General features: G+C 29.1%; 1 protein-coding gene and 1 pseudogene across 2 annotated transcripts; both read right to left on the bottom strand.

Annotated features, from left to right (window-relative positions):
* Positions 1-3,339: 3,339 nt before the first annotated feature.
* LOC105672373 (sterol O-acyltransferase 1-like) lies at positions 3,340-8,339 on the bottom strand. Of its 2 annotated transcripts, none has more exons than XM_067360959.1 (9): positions 8,199-8,339; positions 7,640-7,710; positions 7,339-7,436; positions 6,469-6,639; positions 5,889-6,037; positions 5,456-5,595; positions 5,066-5,229; positions 4,540-4,813; positions 3,340-4,286 (listed from the first exon to the last, which is right to left on the bottom strand). In XM_067360959.1, coding segments are annotated over exons 1-9 (1,506 nt in total). In that variant the 5' UTR covers positions 8,200-8,339; the 3' UTR covers positions 3,340-3,848. The 2 variants fall into 2 exon arrangements, with proteins under 2 accessions (XP_067217060.1, XP_067217059.1); XM_067360958.1 differs by lacking the exon at positions 8,199-8,339 and adding an exon at positions 8,092-8,134.
* A 1,092-nt stretch (positions 8,340-9,431) lies between these two features.
* On the bottom strand, positions 9,432-16,539 carry LOC105673784 (sterol O-acyltransferase 1-like; annotated as a pseudogene).
* Positions 16,540-17,796: the final 1,257 nt, after the last annotated feature.

Genomic DNA, 17,796 nt, shown 5'->3' with positions numbered 1-17,796 from the left:
TTTTCATGAAACAAATGTAAGGCGAAATTTAGACTTTACAAAAATATCAACTTCTGGAGAAAAAATTTAAGACACTTTCAAAACCAAACAAGAATAATTAAAATAACATGTCGACAAGAAAAGACTTACATTTATCCACTAGAAAAAGTTTGTTATTGGCACCGAATACTAAGATTGGCATATTAAACACATTATTGCAAACATATTATCTGAATCAAATGCGACAAATAAGACAATGGAAAATAACAAGACGAAGATTAAACAGCTAACGACTAAAAATTTAAACACTATTGTCTCTATGCTTTAAATGTACAAATGACTCATTGTTATAAATTGTTTGTAGAGATAGATGCTAATCTTCTCGACAAATGCTCGCAGTTGTAGACAAGAGTCTCTCTTGAGCTATTTTGGCTATTGTAAGTGTTATCATCCAAAATTTTAATACAATTAATACAATTAATACAATTAATAATAAATGCCGAATTAAGGTAATATCGACTTGCTCCAATCTGTTTTTAACATACCAATCTTTTATAGTAATCCTCTATTATTTCATTGTTAATTGTTTTTAGACGAGCCTATATCTATATTATATTTAATTGATTTACTTAATCTTTAAATATTTTCATTTTTGTACCATATTCCATTATTATTTTTCTCTGCTCTAGAGTTATTCATCGATATTGGAAATCTATTTGATACAAATTTAACAAAATCTTATAAGTTTTCGAACGACTTACAGAAATGAACGACTTATTGAAAAGTGAAACTCGTCGAAACTTCTTTAATAAATTTTTCAAGAATATTTCAAGATATTTATATAATTGTATATCAAGAAAAACGAGGAAATATAAAACTACCTAATAATAATTTGCTGATTCCCACTATGTCTTACTAGTGCAACAGAAACGTGAGATATTACTGTGATCGACCAGTCGAACTGATTTGAGGCGTAGGACTTCGTAAATCTTCATTTCTTCTGCCCGCAACCCCGGCATCCTTTCATCATCTTTCCTATTCCGATCCTGAAAGGATATCACGCTTCCAGGATACACAACGTGTCTCGACGTTAAACGGCCATTAGCTTCTTGACTCGACGATGACTCAGCAGTTTGTTTCAGATCGGTAAGTTTTTCAACACTGCAAAACTGATTAATCCTTTTTAATTTCTTTGTAAAAGATAATGCGAAAAAAGAAAGAGAAATTTATTGCATGCATTATCCTTCTTTTTTTTATATAAAATTTTTAAACGATACGTTCGAGTGTACATATTATGAGACATTTTGCCTTTACAGACAGTTTACCGAGAGATATTTTGTGTTAATTGTATGATACGTCGGTACGGACGGTTTTCTTTAAAATTATTACTAACGCGAGTAAATATGCCAGTTGCGGAAAATACGCTTTTTACGTTAGAAATGAGAGCGATTGAGAATGTTAAAAAGGCTGTGTTTCGTGAACGCGGAGAAAGAACGTGGAAAAAGTATCCGCGTATTGCGACATGTTTTCCTTCCTCTGCTCCTCCCTTTAAAGTATGCGTGCGAACGAGGTGCGTCGACTATATAATTAGATAGAGCGAGTTTTAAGGGCGCGTTCCAAAATTTTGATGTACAAGGAATTTACAAAGCGAATTCAGTTGGAATTCAGACAATTAAGAGTGAAGAAGAGATGAAGAAAAATCGGAATAAGAAAATGAGAATATTTTTTATCTGAGATTATTTAAACACTTAGGGAATGAAATAATTTTTATTTTAACCATTATAGTTTCTTTTAATTATTCTTTTTAATTAGATAATTTTTAATTGTCAAATATTACTTCGAATTTTGGAAGAATACTTGTTTAGAATTAACTCAAGTAATAGTTTCTTTTTATTTCGCTGTGAAACTGAATTAATATATTGATATTTTAATTTAATTAATAATTAAATATATTTAACAGGTGAAATTAAATCTTTCTAATCTCAATTTGTCAATCAAGAGTATATGCTTATAAATTTTTTTTTATTTATATAGGAATAGTATATAAGGATTTCACGCGTGAAATTAATTGAATTGATTGCATTAAGCGATCGATTACGAAAGCAGTAGAGAGGAAATTCATTACAAGTATATTAATTGAGCCTCCTATTTCCCAAGTGGTGCAAGTCAAATTTCTCAATTATTGGGAAACGTTTGCGTTCTAGCTTGTGGAAAAATCAAGATAAAAACAAGGGAATAACTTTCTTTCACTTTTACTGTATGAAAAAATAATTAAATTTTCATATTTAAAAAAAATCTAATTTATAATTTTTTAAAATTGCTTTTCTGCAATGTTCTGCAATGTCATACCACTCGCGTGGGACTTACACCACTATTTCCCAACTGCCAATCCGTTATCGTTAACACTTTCAATTTTGTACTGCTCTTAGCGGCTTATTTATGAAATTAGACTTGCAAAACTTTTTCACTCGATGCAAACAACCCTTCTGAACATATTTTTTTTGGTGTTAGTTCCAAATCGCAAATTTTTGACTTGCACCACTTGACAAATAGGAGGCTCAAATAATAGAGGAATTAAACTTGAAAAAATTTGATTACACGACAACAGTGATTTATTCCGCTATTTAAGACAGGATTTTGGAATGCGATCCAAATTCGGCGATCTTGAAAAAAGAAAGAAAGTTTCTTTTATACATTCTAGGTACAAAACTCATTCTTCCAGATAATCGTTCGCACGTTATTTCTACGACGAAATATCCTGTCGAGATAGCTCGTATAGTACGAACGACAGAGAGATTCTATAGACAGCTGTTTATCTTATCGTGAAATGAGCTAGTGAAGCTGGAGCTCGCTGTTCCGATTAGTCGTTAACGAATTTTAGAGCTGTGCTGTTGATGAATTTGCGTTTCCGTTCGTTTTCATCGGACACTCATCACTCTTCCTTCAGCGCAAGAGTTTAATAATCTCAATGGACTCGTAGACTTTTGCGTTGTTGGATGATCATATTTGCTATTCATATGTACGACTGTCTGAGCGAACGAGCGCGAATCTAGGTACAAATATTTATAAATAAGATATACAGTCACCTGCTCTATTTTTCGATCTAGTAGGAGTCAATCGGAGAGAATCGAACGTCGTAGCTCGAGCGCTTCTCGATTCTCATTATGTATACAGATTATTTTTTGCGGATGAAGAAGCGATAGATCGTTGCAGCAACGAAATCGACGGGAATCAAAAGCCACGTATAAGCAACATATGAAGTTATATAAGGAGATAATTTGATTGTGTATTGCGCGCGAACGTATATTTGTCTTGTCTTTTCTCTTCTCTGAGAGAATTTTGTGTGTGCAAGGAATGAAGAGGAATACATCATGATATGTAAATATATATATATATATATATATATATATTTGCACATATATAAAATATTTCGAAGAAAGATTGTATAAATGTGAAGGAGATTGTATGTACATGTATATCGACTGTGTACGACATAAATTAATTTATACAGGCTGAAACACATGGGTTTCTGCTTGGCCGCGCAGAACCTGAGAGGCGTACATATACATACATCGCTAATAAAAGATTATCCCTTTTTATATAAATTCGTACATTAAATCTATCTTATTATAATTAATGTAAAATTGAAAATTTCAGGTATCTTGAATCATAAAAGAATTGTTCAGCTTTCGATTTATTACATTACTTTATTTACTAATTTTTAGATTACATTTTCTTTCAGATTATAAATCAACATCATTTTTCTTTTTTATTGTAAATAATCTTTCCGACAGTAGAGAAATGCACGCAGATAAATGTATACGAGTAAAAACATCGTAAACAAATAGTTTCACAAAAACAATTCATTGCTAATCGCTAATAGGATCTTCCACACGCAGACAATTCCAGCTGCGCGGCAGGAATAGGTCCACGTAGTAATTGGGGTGAGGTGCGCAGTTAAATCGAGCGTAGTACTCCATCGAGTACGTGCTGAACGTAAGAGCCTTGCATACGCAGATGCATATCCAAAAGAAAATGTTGCTGTTGACGTACCTCTTGGCCAAAGTGAAGGAGCAGCCAAAGCCCAACAACATAATGAAAAATGTTGGAATGTAAAAGCGACACACAAACCCCAAGATATACTCGTGAACGATTGAGGAGAGGAAGAACACGATGAATATTGACAGCGATCTATTGCGTGGCGCGATTTTATACATTTCTTTATAGACATATGTATAGAGCCAGTCATGTACCACCACGTTCCATCTGGGGAACATAACACTGAAATTCGTGGAATTCCACCAATCCTGAAATAATAATGGTAACAATGGCTTTAAATTTGTTTTAGCTTGCAAGCCGACAGTTTTAGCTTCAAAATTATATCCTAGAATTGTTTTATTTTTGGAAGATTATTTGGAAGATTTTTATAATTATTTTTTCTTATTAATTCACATATTGTAATTATTTTCAAGGTAACATATAATTATTTGCCATTAAAAAAAAAAGATATTTAAATATGTAATACAATTGAAGGGATAATTCGGAGATTATGAAACTTACTTTATAAAACAAGCGATCAGCAAATCGCAATATTTCCGCCCAACCATTCATCCATGCGTGCAGCAGAAGACAGTTTGCGGAGATGAATATGAAAAGGCCGGGAATACTCGCATCGAGAGTGCTCTTGATGTACCATTTTTGTTCCAAGTCTCGCGTACCAAAAACATTAAAAACCGGTATGATAAAGCACTCCACAATGAAGGCTTGATAAAAGATGACTATACCGACTTGAGCGAAATGCTTAATTACCACCATCCATCTGATCCTTTTTGTTCTGTAAATTACATTTTAATCAATTTTTTTTTAATTTTTTAATCTATGGATTCTTACCGCATGTTCTATTTCTTTCATTCAATCTTTTATATTAATTGTGTTAATTTTTTATGACGTAAATTTTACAATTATTTTAGTACAACTAAATTAAAAATTAAAATTATTGTAGATTAAGAGTTCTTCGAGGCTAAACTTTTCGACCTTTCGATCGAATAACATTTTTTATAGCTTAAGGAATGCGAAGAATCTTTACCTTGGATAATTATCGCGGTACACAAGAGTTGGCGCGAACAAGAAGTACACGTAATGCGAAAATCCAGAGTTACTTGGCGGTGCAGTTTCATTATGGCCTTTATATGATAGGAACTTGGGTGCTGAGCTTCTAACGAAGGCATAATTCTTCATTATCATGCGCCACTGTGAAGAAGCAAATATATATAATTTGGTTTATATGGAAAAATTTTTTAATTGTTATTTTAATATTAATTGCAATATAATTATATTATATTTGTTTGTATATTTATATCTTTTATATTAATTGTTTACAATAGTTTTTTTTTAGTATTATGCTATTATACTATTATATAATAACAAATTATACATTAAGTTTTCTTTACAAAAATGTATATTTAAAAATACATACTAGTTCCATTAATATAAAGAAGCTACAAGCTATAGGGAGATCCTCATCGACCACTGCTTTGGTAGAAAAAACTATGAAGAGAATATTATAAACTATGAAGACTGTCAGCCAGCCATAATCCCAAACTTTCCTGATCAAAGCTGCAAAAGTATTATTGTTAAATTTTTATAATTGCTTTCGTCAATTATTATAATATTATACATTTAAATTGCACTGATCAATTATTATTATAATTCATAATTTTCTTTTTATTAAATAATTTAATATTGTTTATATCACTCTTTCAGATCAAGTTCTTAATTTAATTTAAGAAATTTATGTCTAAATTTGCTTACTTTTTTAAATACTTGTAGAGAAAATTTAAATTATGGAAATAAATTTAATTCTTTTTTAATTCTTTTAGGTCTGAAAAATTAACGATAAAAATCTTTACATTTCGGCAAGAATTCAAGTCGCTGATACGCCCAGACATTGAAGACTGCGTAGACACTGATCATCAAGATTTTCATGCATAACCAAATGTAGAGACTGCTTGGAAATTTCGCAAAAGCTTTCTGTATCGTGATAATTCCAATTGAAAGCCTATAACACTCAGTGTTTTCATTAATAAGAGTTTGGTACATTTTTAGCAGATGGAAAATATTTCACTTATCGTTACATATGGTAAGTAATTTAATTAAAATTACATTAAATTTGTTTTCTTCTTTATATTCTAGGCTTTAACTGTAAAATTATTTCAAAACTTTTTGATGATATAATATGGAGCAAGTTTTATTTTTTTTTTTTTTTTTAATTGCAGTTCCCCCTTTTCTCAATTCTGATTTGATATATATTTTTTTTCTACGAGAATAATTGGCATTAGAAATTTACGCCAACGAAATTTTTTATCATAAAACATTTTATTACATTTTATAAAGTTAATTTTTTAATCATTTTTTAATGAATTTAGTTTCTTGTTTCATAAAATATTGAAATCAATAATTTTGCGGGCAGAAAACAGAAATTTTACTTACGTTTTCGATTCCATGATATCGCACGCGATGATATTGATGAATAGGATTAGAGAGATCACCATGAATAAATTGCAAATCGTACGAATATCTGTGATTTTGAAGTAGTCGGTTAATATAGAGTTTCTCTCGCAATAATATTTATCCAGTAATGCATTGTTTTTGTTAGATTGCCTGCAAGATAGTAGATTTGTGAAGCAAATTATGTTCATAAAAATATAATTGATTTTCTATTGTTTTTACTTATTGTCAATACAATGATTACAATGCATTGCTATGCATTTATTCCTCGTATCGATAAATTGCAAAAACTATGCTCATGTAATATTAATCCAACGTAATAACGTAAAAAAATGCATATTCAAGAGTTTTTGCACTTTTATATTTGTTTTATTGTAAATTTTGGATGAATCTTAATTCATTCACATTGAATAATAAATCAGGCCTAAGCGAAGTTGGTTATTCTTCAAACATAAACAATTATTTTATAAAATGTTTAAATGTAAAATACTATTCATTATTTTATATCTTGATTGCAAATTTTAAAATATATCTAATTGTTTTATTAGGCTGATAATATTTTAATAAACAAGAAATAAGATACATTTAAATAAACAAGAAATTTGCATTTTTAAAATAAAATTGTGTGCGTGCGTGCGCGCGCGTGCGTGTGTGTGTGTGTGTGTGGTGAATAAAATAAATTTAATTCTTAATACTTCATATTTTTTCTATTTAGAAAAAAGCTCTGCAACCATGTTAATTATTTACTAATATATTTTTCTTTTGTATTTTATTTCACATTTTTGGAAATATTTTGTATTTTCTATTTCAAGCTTTCTTATTTTGATTTTGTTTGAATATGTAATTACTTACTTTTTGTCGCGATATTTATCTGCGTCATATAAGAACTCTTTTTTCTTTGCCGGAAACATTTCAATTTTTTGGGAAACCCTGGACATCATGTTAATTTTCTATGGAAAATATGTTTTAGATAAAATATGCCTATAAAATGCATTTATCTCTTAAGAGAAAGCATCGCATCTTATCAACCCAATTTTTTCAAAATTATAGTTTCATCACTTTTTAAAGAGTCATAAATCAAAATAAAGTACTTTATCAATACACATTCTGTTAAATCTAATTACGATCGAATCGAAATCAATAGTTTTATCACCTGGAGTTCTTGTTGCAATCTATCGCTGGTCGCCTCACGTAACACATCTCCAGATAAGTTTTCATCAGCCACTGGAAAAAGAAACACATACCAATGTAATATTTACGTTTTATATGATATGTACAAATCAATATAATATAATATGTAAATCAATATTTTTATTTCGACAGGAGGTAGAAAAAGTCATTCACTATGCTGAAATCCTGACGTGAAGAATGAAAGGATTTAAGTATGACTTTAAATTTTCAGTAACTTCTAAGGTGACCGAACTAATAAATTAACATAAACTGAACATTTTTATAATCTTGTGACAATTTTCTTTCGAAGATATTAATATGAACAATGAATTTTCTTGAGATATATATATATAATTCTACTAATAGGAAGTCAGTATATTTATGTTGGTTTAAAAACAAATTGTTGAGTGTTTTCCAGATTATTGTCACTCGTACTCATCGACTGATCTGACGAGATGTATTAATTTTTTTTATTTTTAAATAATTATTGAATAATTGCACAAATTGTGAACTGATATATATATATATATATATATATATACTCGCAACTACTTTCTGTTACTGCAATTTTTGTCGACTGCATCTCCTCGTCGATCTGCGCTTTATAACAGCAATGTAAACGCCTGTCTACACGCGCGCATTTTTTTTGCACACTTTATGCATGCATACTATCTACATAATCAATTGCATTTATTGATGACTATCGAGAGTACATGTACATAAAAACCTATAGAAAAATTTGTCATTATATTTTATCTATAGAAAAAACTGTCATATATTTCATTATTTTATTAAAAAACTGTTATATATATTTCTACTGTAGATAAAATATAATATGATAAATTTTTTTTATAGGTTTTTATGTACTTGTCTACAACACTGTTCTAACACTCGCATGTACTTTGTACTTTTTTGTACCTTTTTTCAAAAGGTAATTTTGTGTAGATATCATGTTTTTTTTCATAAGGAATTGTGTAACTTTAATTTCTTATATTTAATCGTTGTGCATTTTATTATAGCTCTTGATGAATGACATGCGTAATATCATCATTGCTTTTCATACGTTGCATCATGTGGATTTTTTTTTACTTGCAATATCAATTGTGACCGAAAAAAGAGTTATGCTTCTTGGAAATTGTTTTTCAGGTATGTATAAATAGATCATTATTTTTGACAAAAGATAAAAAATTTCAGAATTTATAACAAACTATAGAATTTTAAGAAATTAGAATCTAAAACATTGAACTGTTTAGTTACAAAAATGACAATTAAATTTTCAAATAGAATGTATTTTTTTATGTTTTGTATTTTTCTATCTGATATTGATTAGACTCGATTTCTTTTTGATAAAAATCAACGATTTTGCATTGAATTTTCCAGATTCGAAGTATATTATAGCTCTGTTTTTTATCAGATAATCGAAAATATGTTATTGTTATTGATCTTACATTTTTTAAACAACAATCTAATAATTTTTAATAAAGTGCAGTTACGTTTTTTATCGCAATTACAAATTAATCTAAATGTTTTATTATTTTTGTAAGAGATTATTATTTGTCGTAATTTTTTATTTTTAAACTTTATTTAGTTTTCTGTTAATAAATTTTCTTAAATGAGATACACAATCATCTGCTTTGATTTTTATCTGATAGGAATCGGGGAGAGAGAATCGCAATTCAAACTGTTTTTGATTATCATTATGTAGATTATTTTTGTAAATGAAAAGACGATAGATATATGGCGGTAACGCCATTTATAAAGCCATATATACAATATATTGTGTGAATATTGTATGTGCTCTTTTTTTATTCTTATGAAATAAGATACATTAAAATTATAATATACGAGTTTATATAAAAAGAAATCATTTTTTATTATTGAAGCGTTACATACGTTTTTACATATGCCAAGTTTTGTTCAATAGTAATAAAAACGTATGTCTTCCAGCTTATACAAAGTAATCTATATTAACAATATATATGTATATCTATATAAATAACATATATATGTACAGATTGAGATTTATTTTTCCTTGATGTATTTGTGTGACAAAAAGGTATTCTTTCGGGTAGATGTATTTTAGTGAATAAAAGAACGAAAAAATACCACAGAAACGCATCAAGGAAACATGTAATCTATGTGTAAAATTTTTTCATGAAACAAATGTAAGGCGAAATTTAGACTTTACAAAAATATCAACTTCTGGAGAAAAAATTTAAGACACTTTCAAAACCAAACAAGAATAATTAAAATAACATGTCGACAAGAAAAGACTTACATTTATCCACTAGAAAAAGTTTGTTATTGGCACCGAATACTAAGATTGGCATATTAAACACATTATTGCAAACATATTATCTGAATCAAATGCGACAAATAAGACAATGGAAAATAACAAGACGAAGATTAAACAGCTAACGACTAAAAATTTAAACACTATTGTCTCTATGCTTTAAATGTACAAATGACTCATTGTTATAAATTGTTTGTAGAGATAGATGCTAATCTTCTCGACAAATGCTCGCAGTTGTAGACAAGAGTCTCTCTTGAGCTATTTTGGCTATTGTAAGTGTTATCATCCAAAATTTTAATACAATTAATACAATTAATACAATTAATAATAAATGCCGAATTAAGGTAATATCGACTTGCTCCAATCTGTTTTTAACATACCAATCTTTTATAGTAATCCTCTATTATTTCATTGTTAATTGTTTTTAGACGAGCCTATATCTATATTATATTTAATTGATTTACTTAATCTTTAAATATTTTCATTTTTGTACCATATTCCATTATTATTTTTCTCTGCTCTAGAGTTATTCATCGATATTGGAAATCTATTTGATACAAATTTAACAAAATCTTATAAGTTTTCGAACGACTTACAGAAATGAACGACTTATTGAAAAGTGAAACTCGTCGAAACTTCTTTAATAAATTTTTCAAGAATATTTCAAGATATTTATATAATTGTTATCAAGAAAAACATGGAAATATAAAACTACTTAATAATCACGTATTAATAAAGGAATTGTTTATAATTAATTGTAATCGTAAATGCTATTAAAAGTGTACGTACAAAGTCGTTTAATCCAATTCAACGTTTTAATCCATTTAGAAGAAAATTTACAAACAAACGAACTAACAGAAAAAGAATAATGGATTATTATATAAAAATGACCTAAAGATGTAGTAAATCAAATTGCGTAATAAACACTGAACTCCCCCTCCCCCCTCCCCCCACCCATAAGTCTTTGAGAATTAAGGATAATGTTTCGAATCTCTACTAATTTTATAATTAATAATAAAAGAATTTAAAATATATTAAAATTATAATATGCAAGTGAGAAAATTTATAAATGGATCAAAACGTTGGCCAATTTGTGCATTTTTGATAATGTTTGTGATTACAACTGATTGTAAACAATTTCTTTATCAATACGTGATTCTTAAATGTTTTATTCGTTTTTTTACGTTTTTTTTTCTTGATCCAAATTATATACATATTTACGATTATTTTAGGGAAATCTATTAAAAAAGTGTCCCCAAGTTTCATTTTTTAAGTCGCAAAACGATTTATTGGATTTTATTAGGTTTGCAATATTAACAAACGAGTAGAAAAAATTACTAACATTATTAACAGCTCAAATGCTAAGCATTGGACTCTAATTTGTAACTCTCTAATTCTTCTATTATTATTTTATACGAAAGAACATTTCTTCACATTTTGCTAACAATTCAAGATTGTTCACTCATTTGTTTGTTGTAAATGATTTTTTCGACAGTAGATAAATATTCAGCTAATATATACAAGTAAAGTATAAGAAAATGATCTTGAAAAAAATTCATTGCTTATCGAGGATAGGACATCCTACGCGTAAAGTCGCTGGCAGCTCCAGCTTCGCGGCAGGAACAGATCTATGTAATAATTGGAATAAGGCGCACAGTTCATTCGGGCGTAGTACTCAATCGCGTACATGCTGAACATGATGCCGTTGCCTAGGCAGAAGCTCATCCACATGAAAATGTTGCTCTTCGCGAACTTGCCGGCGAAGGTGAGGGAGAAGCCAAGACCGAAGAACAGAACGAACATCACCGGATAGAAGAAGCGCAACGCAAACGCTATGATGTACTCGTGAAACATTGCGGAGGCGAGAAACACGGCGAACATTGACAGCGGCCTGTTGCGCGGCATTATTATCTCGTACATATCCTTGTAGATGTATGTGTAGAGCCAATCATGCACTACCACATTCCATGTACGGTGGTACGTGTGATAAGTCGTGCAGTTCCACCAATCCTATAATAATAGTGATGAGTAATTGATGAAATTCATTATTTATAATTGGATAAAAAATTTAGTTACAAACGATTCCTGAAATTATCTTATTTCTGAAGAATATGACACATTATAATAACTTTTTAAGAATATATATTTTAATTATTTTGTCCTTTTTTTCAAAAAAGAAGATATTTAAATATTAAATTAAAAAAAAAACGATTAGAAAGACAAATCAATCACTATGATACTCACTTTGTAAAACATCCGGTCGGCAAAGCGCAGCATTTCCGCCCAAGCATTTAACCATGCATGTAACAGAAGATAGTTTCCAGAGATAAACATGAGAATCCCGGGAATGCTCGCTTCGACAATGCTCTTGATATACCATTTTTGTTCCAGGTCTCGCGTGCCGAAGACGTTAAAAACCGGCATGATAAAACGCTCCACGATGAAAGCTTGATAAAAGATGACTATACCGACTTCAGCGAAATGTTTAATAGCCACCATCCATCTGATCCTTTTCGTTCTGTAAGGTAAGGTTTTTTTATGCATGTTCTACTTCTATCATTCAATCTTTCATGTTAATGATATTTTCTACGACATTAATATTTTTATCACATTTATATTATATCATTGTATACTATAATAATATATTATACACGAGGTTTTTAAATATGCATTCTCGTTTTGTGAATACAATATCAAGTAAGGAGTGGGCAACGATGTAAATTTTAAAATTGTTTTAGTAGAATTGAAATTATGGCAAATTAAGAATTCTTCGAGACTAAGTTTTTCTAGTTCTTTTGAGGAAGTTTTTTATAGCTTACGAAATGCGAACAATACCTTGGAAAGCTATCGCGGTAGACAAGAGTTGGCGCAAACAGGAAGTATAAGTAATGCGAAAACCCACAATTGCTTGGTCGTGGAACTTCATTATGAGGTTTGTATGATAGGAACTTGGGCGCCGCGCTTCTAACGAAGGCGTAACTCTTCATCACCATGCGTGTCTGAAAAAGTAAATGACACTGATTTACATGGGGAAAACATGAATTGTTGTTCTGATATTAACTAACATTAATATAACAAGTATAATTATTTGATATTCTGTTTGTCTTTTATGTTAATTATACTTTCGATAACGTTAACTTTCTTAGTCACACACATGATTGTTATAGTATTATATACTATAAGAATGTAACATATATTAGGCTTTTAAATATGCATACTTGTTCCAAAAGTATAATAAAGCTACAAGCTATAGGAAGATCTTCATCTAGCATTGCTTTGGTGGAAAAAACGATGAAGGAAAGTTGATAAACTATAAATATCGTCAGCCAACCATAATCCCAAACTTTTTTGATAGCAGCTGCAAAAATATAGTTAATTTTTTATAATTACTCTTGTCAGTTATTATATTATACATTTAAATCGATCGCGATTATCGTTATAGTATAGTAATATATGTAACTATTTAATCAAACAATATGTTCCTATTAATTCAATAAGTCGTTTTAATTTTATTTCTTAATTTCGTTGAAGCAGTCAGTCTAATTCTTTTCAATGTCTACAATTTAAATTATGTAATTGTGAATTTAATTCTTGTTAAATCTAAAAAAAATAATGGTTAAATATATTCTTACATTGCGGAAAAAATTGAAGTCGCTGATACGCCCAGACATTGAAGACTACATAGACACCGATTGTTGAGACTTGCATAAGTGACCAAATATGGAAACAAACTGGAAATTTCGCGAAACCTTTCTGTATCGTGACGGTCCCAATTTGAATCCTTTAACAAACATTGCTTCTGTTAAGGAGAACTCGATACACTTTTAGTAGATGAGAGATATCTTAATAAAAACGTGTCACATGTTGCGAGTAATTTTCCAGATACAATAATGAAGCAATTGTTTCTTCAACCCTAATAGAGCGTGTCATTTTAGATAAGCTACATTTTTCATTAGTAACATAATGTAGAATTACTCTGATGTAAAGATATGTTACAATTTGAGACCTTAAGTTTTAAATTATTTTAAAATTTTTTAGTCAATTTAAATTATTAAACATCAATTTGGAGGCCTGATATTTTTTGAATACCTCAATTGTCTCAAGTATTGTAGAGCCTTTTTAATGACAGTATAAAGCATTTTTATTTTTTAAAATTTGTTGATCGCGAGATCTTTTTGCAAACACAGTTTAGTGCATATTTTTTCCTACTTTATCAAATAATTTTGCCAATGAAAAAGAAGATTTCACTTACGTTCCTAATTCCATGATGTCGTATATGACGGTGTTAAGAAATAGGAGTAGGAAAGTTACCATGAATATATTGTAAATCGTACAAATGTGCGTGATTTGGAAAAGATCAGTGAGTAGCGAATTTCTTTCGAGGAACTCTTTATCTGGTAGTGTACCTTCTTTGTTGGATTGTCTGCAAGATAATTGGTGATTTGTAAAGCAAATAATATATTATTAACACGTACTCTAATGTATTAATTTATTATCAATAGATTCGATAGCAAATTTGTATTTATTGCTTGAAATATTTAATTGCTTACTTCTTGTCGCGATATTTGTCTCTGTTATACAAAATTTCTTCCTTTTTCGGCGGTATCGTTTCTATGCTTTGCAGGACCTCGGATATCATGTTGTTCATATGTCCCAAGTCTTCTTTTATTTCCTATGGAGAAACGTGTTTTAGGCTAAATATGCGTCATCTCTTGAAAAAATACATCGTATTTTAAAGACTACAATTTTTACGAGCAATGATTTCCAAGTAGCGTTGCTTTCGAAAGATTTTAATCCCGGAAAAAAATCATGTTATTCTAATACAAAAAGTTCTATCGAATTCAATTAGGATCGAATCAATAGTTCGCACCTGCATTTTTTTTCGCAATCCGTGGGGAATCGTCTCCTGCAGCACATCCGTAGATCCGTTTCCGTTGACCACTGTGGAAGAAGAGAAAAACAATTATATAATTATCATATCTGCGTGATATTTGTAATTCCAATACGTTGACATGTCCGATGTATATATTAGATAAAGTTTTGAATTAGAATTTCATAATATTATTACACACTGATAGAGAGGATGTAAGGAATGCATTGATTTAAGGAATGCTCAAGCTAATACAGAAAGAGAGCAAGCTATTTACAAAGTAACATTGCTATCGTGCGTACTTTTATCAGAGCCGATAAGATGAACCTTTAAATTAAAGTATAGTAACCGAGATACTTTGACAAGTGCCTTTTCTCTCGAATGTAGATATGTGTGTGATATAAATATACAATATCGATATCAAATATGAACGTATGTATCAAAGTTTTATATTTACCGTAATTATTCTGTAAAGGTAAATGTTTCTATTAATTTGGACAATTTTTGGAAAATTTGTCAAAAGATCAGATTTATCTTATTTATATTATTTTTACACGTTGCAAATTCTTTAAACTTCTGAAAACTAATTTAAGCGATAGAAGTGATTAATAGAAAAGAAGTAAATTTTTTATGCTAAATTAAGTTTTTGCAAGCAACATACGAATATTTCTCCTTATGTATTTTGTATTACGCATTAAATTTTGCAAAAATGCGACGTACATATTTATATCAACATTTCATTATCAGCTTTTAAATGTTATCGCGGTTAGAGAGAAACATATTCAAGATAGATTGAGAGAATATAGGATAATAACAAACAAAATTGAGCTCATCGTGTAATAAACAGTTTTCATTCTTCCTGCTTCAATATCAAATTTTAACGAAGTTGGATTAGTGATTTATGAAAAGTTAATTCCAAAATGCGAATTTTTTGATTATTTAAATTTAAAAATTTTCAAAACATAAAACAACATACAAATAATTTTGATAAATTTGAATCAAATAATTACAAATTTTTTTCAATTATCTAATACAACAATTATATTAATAACAATTATCTAATAAATATCTATAAAATTACAAGAAAGAAAAAACTTGAGCGCTAAGAAAAATAAAATATCGAAGAGAGATTTGGAGAGACTTGCAGAGTTTAATTATTTTCGAATTAATTATTTTTAATTATTATTTATTGTTTAATTATTATTATTATTATTAATTAACATTATATTATTTTTTCAGAATTTCAACTTACTTTTTTTATGAAAGCCATTCGTCACACTGGAATCCCGATGAAGAGGATAGGAGGATTCCGAAGAATCATATTCAACGCTGTTTGTAGTTTCTGAGTTAACCGGTTTCATGATTATGAAATATTTCTACAAATTCTATAATAATTTCTTTTCAGAGATATTATATTGTTTGAGAGCGCGATAGATGATCTTGCTAGAAAGTCGATGGCTCCATGCCGGTTAAGAGGCAAATCGAGTTTTGAAACTTTTTTTTTTTATTGTTTTGCTCCTATATTCTTCGTCGAACGATCCGGTAAGATGTAATCAATTTTCTGTTTCAGGACGAGTCGATAATTTGCGACAATGTGTGAACTGTTACACACTCGTAGACATTTCGATGTTACTTCAATTTAATTTCGATTATGCTTCTTCGTCAATCTGCGCTTCGTGACAACTGAATGAAAACTGCTCAGCTCACACTCGGCTTCGTGCGCACGAACTACAAATGCGGTCCGACCGCACTTATCATCGATGACGGGGAGCACGTACATGTGTACTGATCTAGCTTGCGATGATCGTGTATACTTGACGATAGCCCTCGGGGGTATGACATGCGTAAGTTATCATTGTTTTTCTCACGTCGAGTCGATTCCTTTGACCCGAGAGAATTATCGTAACAATATATTATTCGAGAATATTATGAAAACTGCTTTCCAAGTACATGTAAATAAGTTAAGTATTTTTTGATAAAAATAAAGAAAAAGTTGAGGTATTATAACGAATTATACAAATAACATTTATAATTTTTAAATAACAAATAATTTGAAATAAAAAATGTTTTGGGAGGTAAACTCTTTTAGAATATCAAACAAGATACTAAAATTATATTTTTCTGTTAATTACGATTGATTGTTTATAAAATCTTAATTGATTGGTTAATTAGAAAGATACGTATGGAAATAAAATTGTGTTAAATCACAACACTTTTAATATTTTGGAGAAAGAAAATATTAATTTTTAAACGGTGTTAAAAAATTTGCCATTAAATCACAATGCAAAGGTGATAAATTATATAATTATACTTTATAGATTTTTACAAAGTAAAAGTTAATATAATTATAACAATATAAAAATTTATATTCTTTACATTATTTTATATAATGTAAAGTGTATCACAAATAATTACATTTTTTATATTTATATAATATGATTAATTACAATTATATATTATGTATGCATATTTATAATACATATATATTAATACATATATTAATGCTTGATAGAATTTTATATCAAGATTTATAAATATATATAGTTTTATACATTTTATATATATATATATATATAATTTTTATCTTACTAATAATTTTTATCTTACTAATAAGTTAGTTAGGAAAAGTTTGCGTTGCAAATTCTTTGCAATAAAAAATTCTTTGTTTAGAAAATATATAGGTCGCGAATATGACTTGATAGTTTGCTTGTTGCTAGTCGGATAATTCTTATAATCTGCCTGACCTTTAAATCTTTTAACCGAGATGTGACACAAGTGCAGGAGTACTCGATGAGTGCACATATACGTCTGTGATAAGCGATAAGTAATAGTTGACTGAACGCCTTTCAGATTCTTTTTGTTCCTGGTTGCTTTTCATCATTCGTCGATTAGAAACTGATAATGAGCTCTATCGGTATTTTATTGAATATAATTGTTATATATTATATATAATACATATACGATATAATAAATTGAG

Source organism: Linepithema humile, chromosome 8 (assembly GCF_040581485.1).
Source record: "Linepithema humile isolate Giens D197 chromosome 8, Lhum_UNIL_v1.0, whole genome shotgun sequence".
NCBI lineage: Eukaryota > Metazoa > Arthropoda > Insecta > Hymenoptera > Formicidae > Linepithema > Linepithema humile.
The sequence above is the reverse complement of the archived record's forward strand: the minus strand, read 5'-3'. Positions and strand labels throughout refer to the sequence as shown.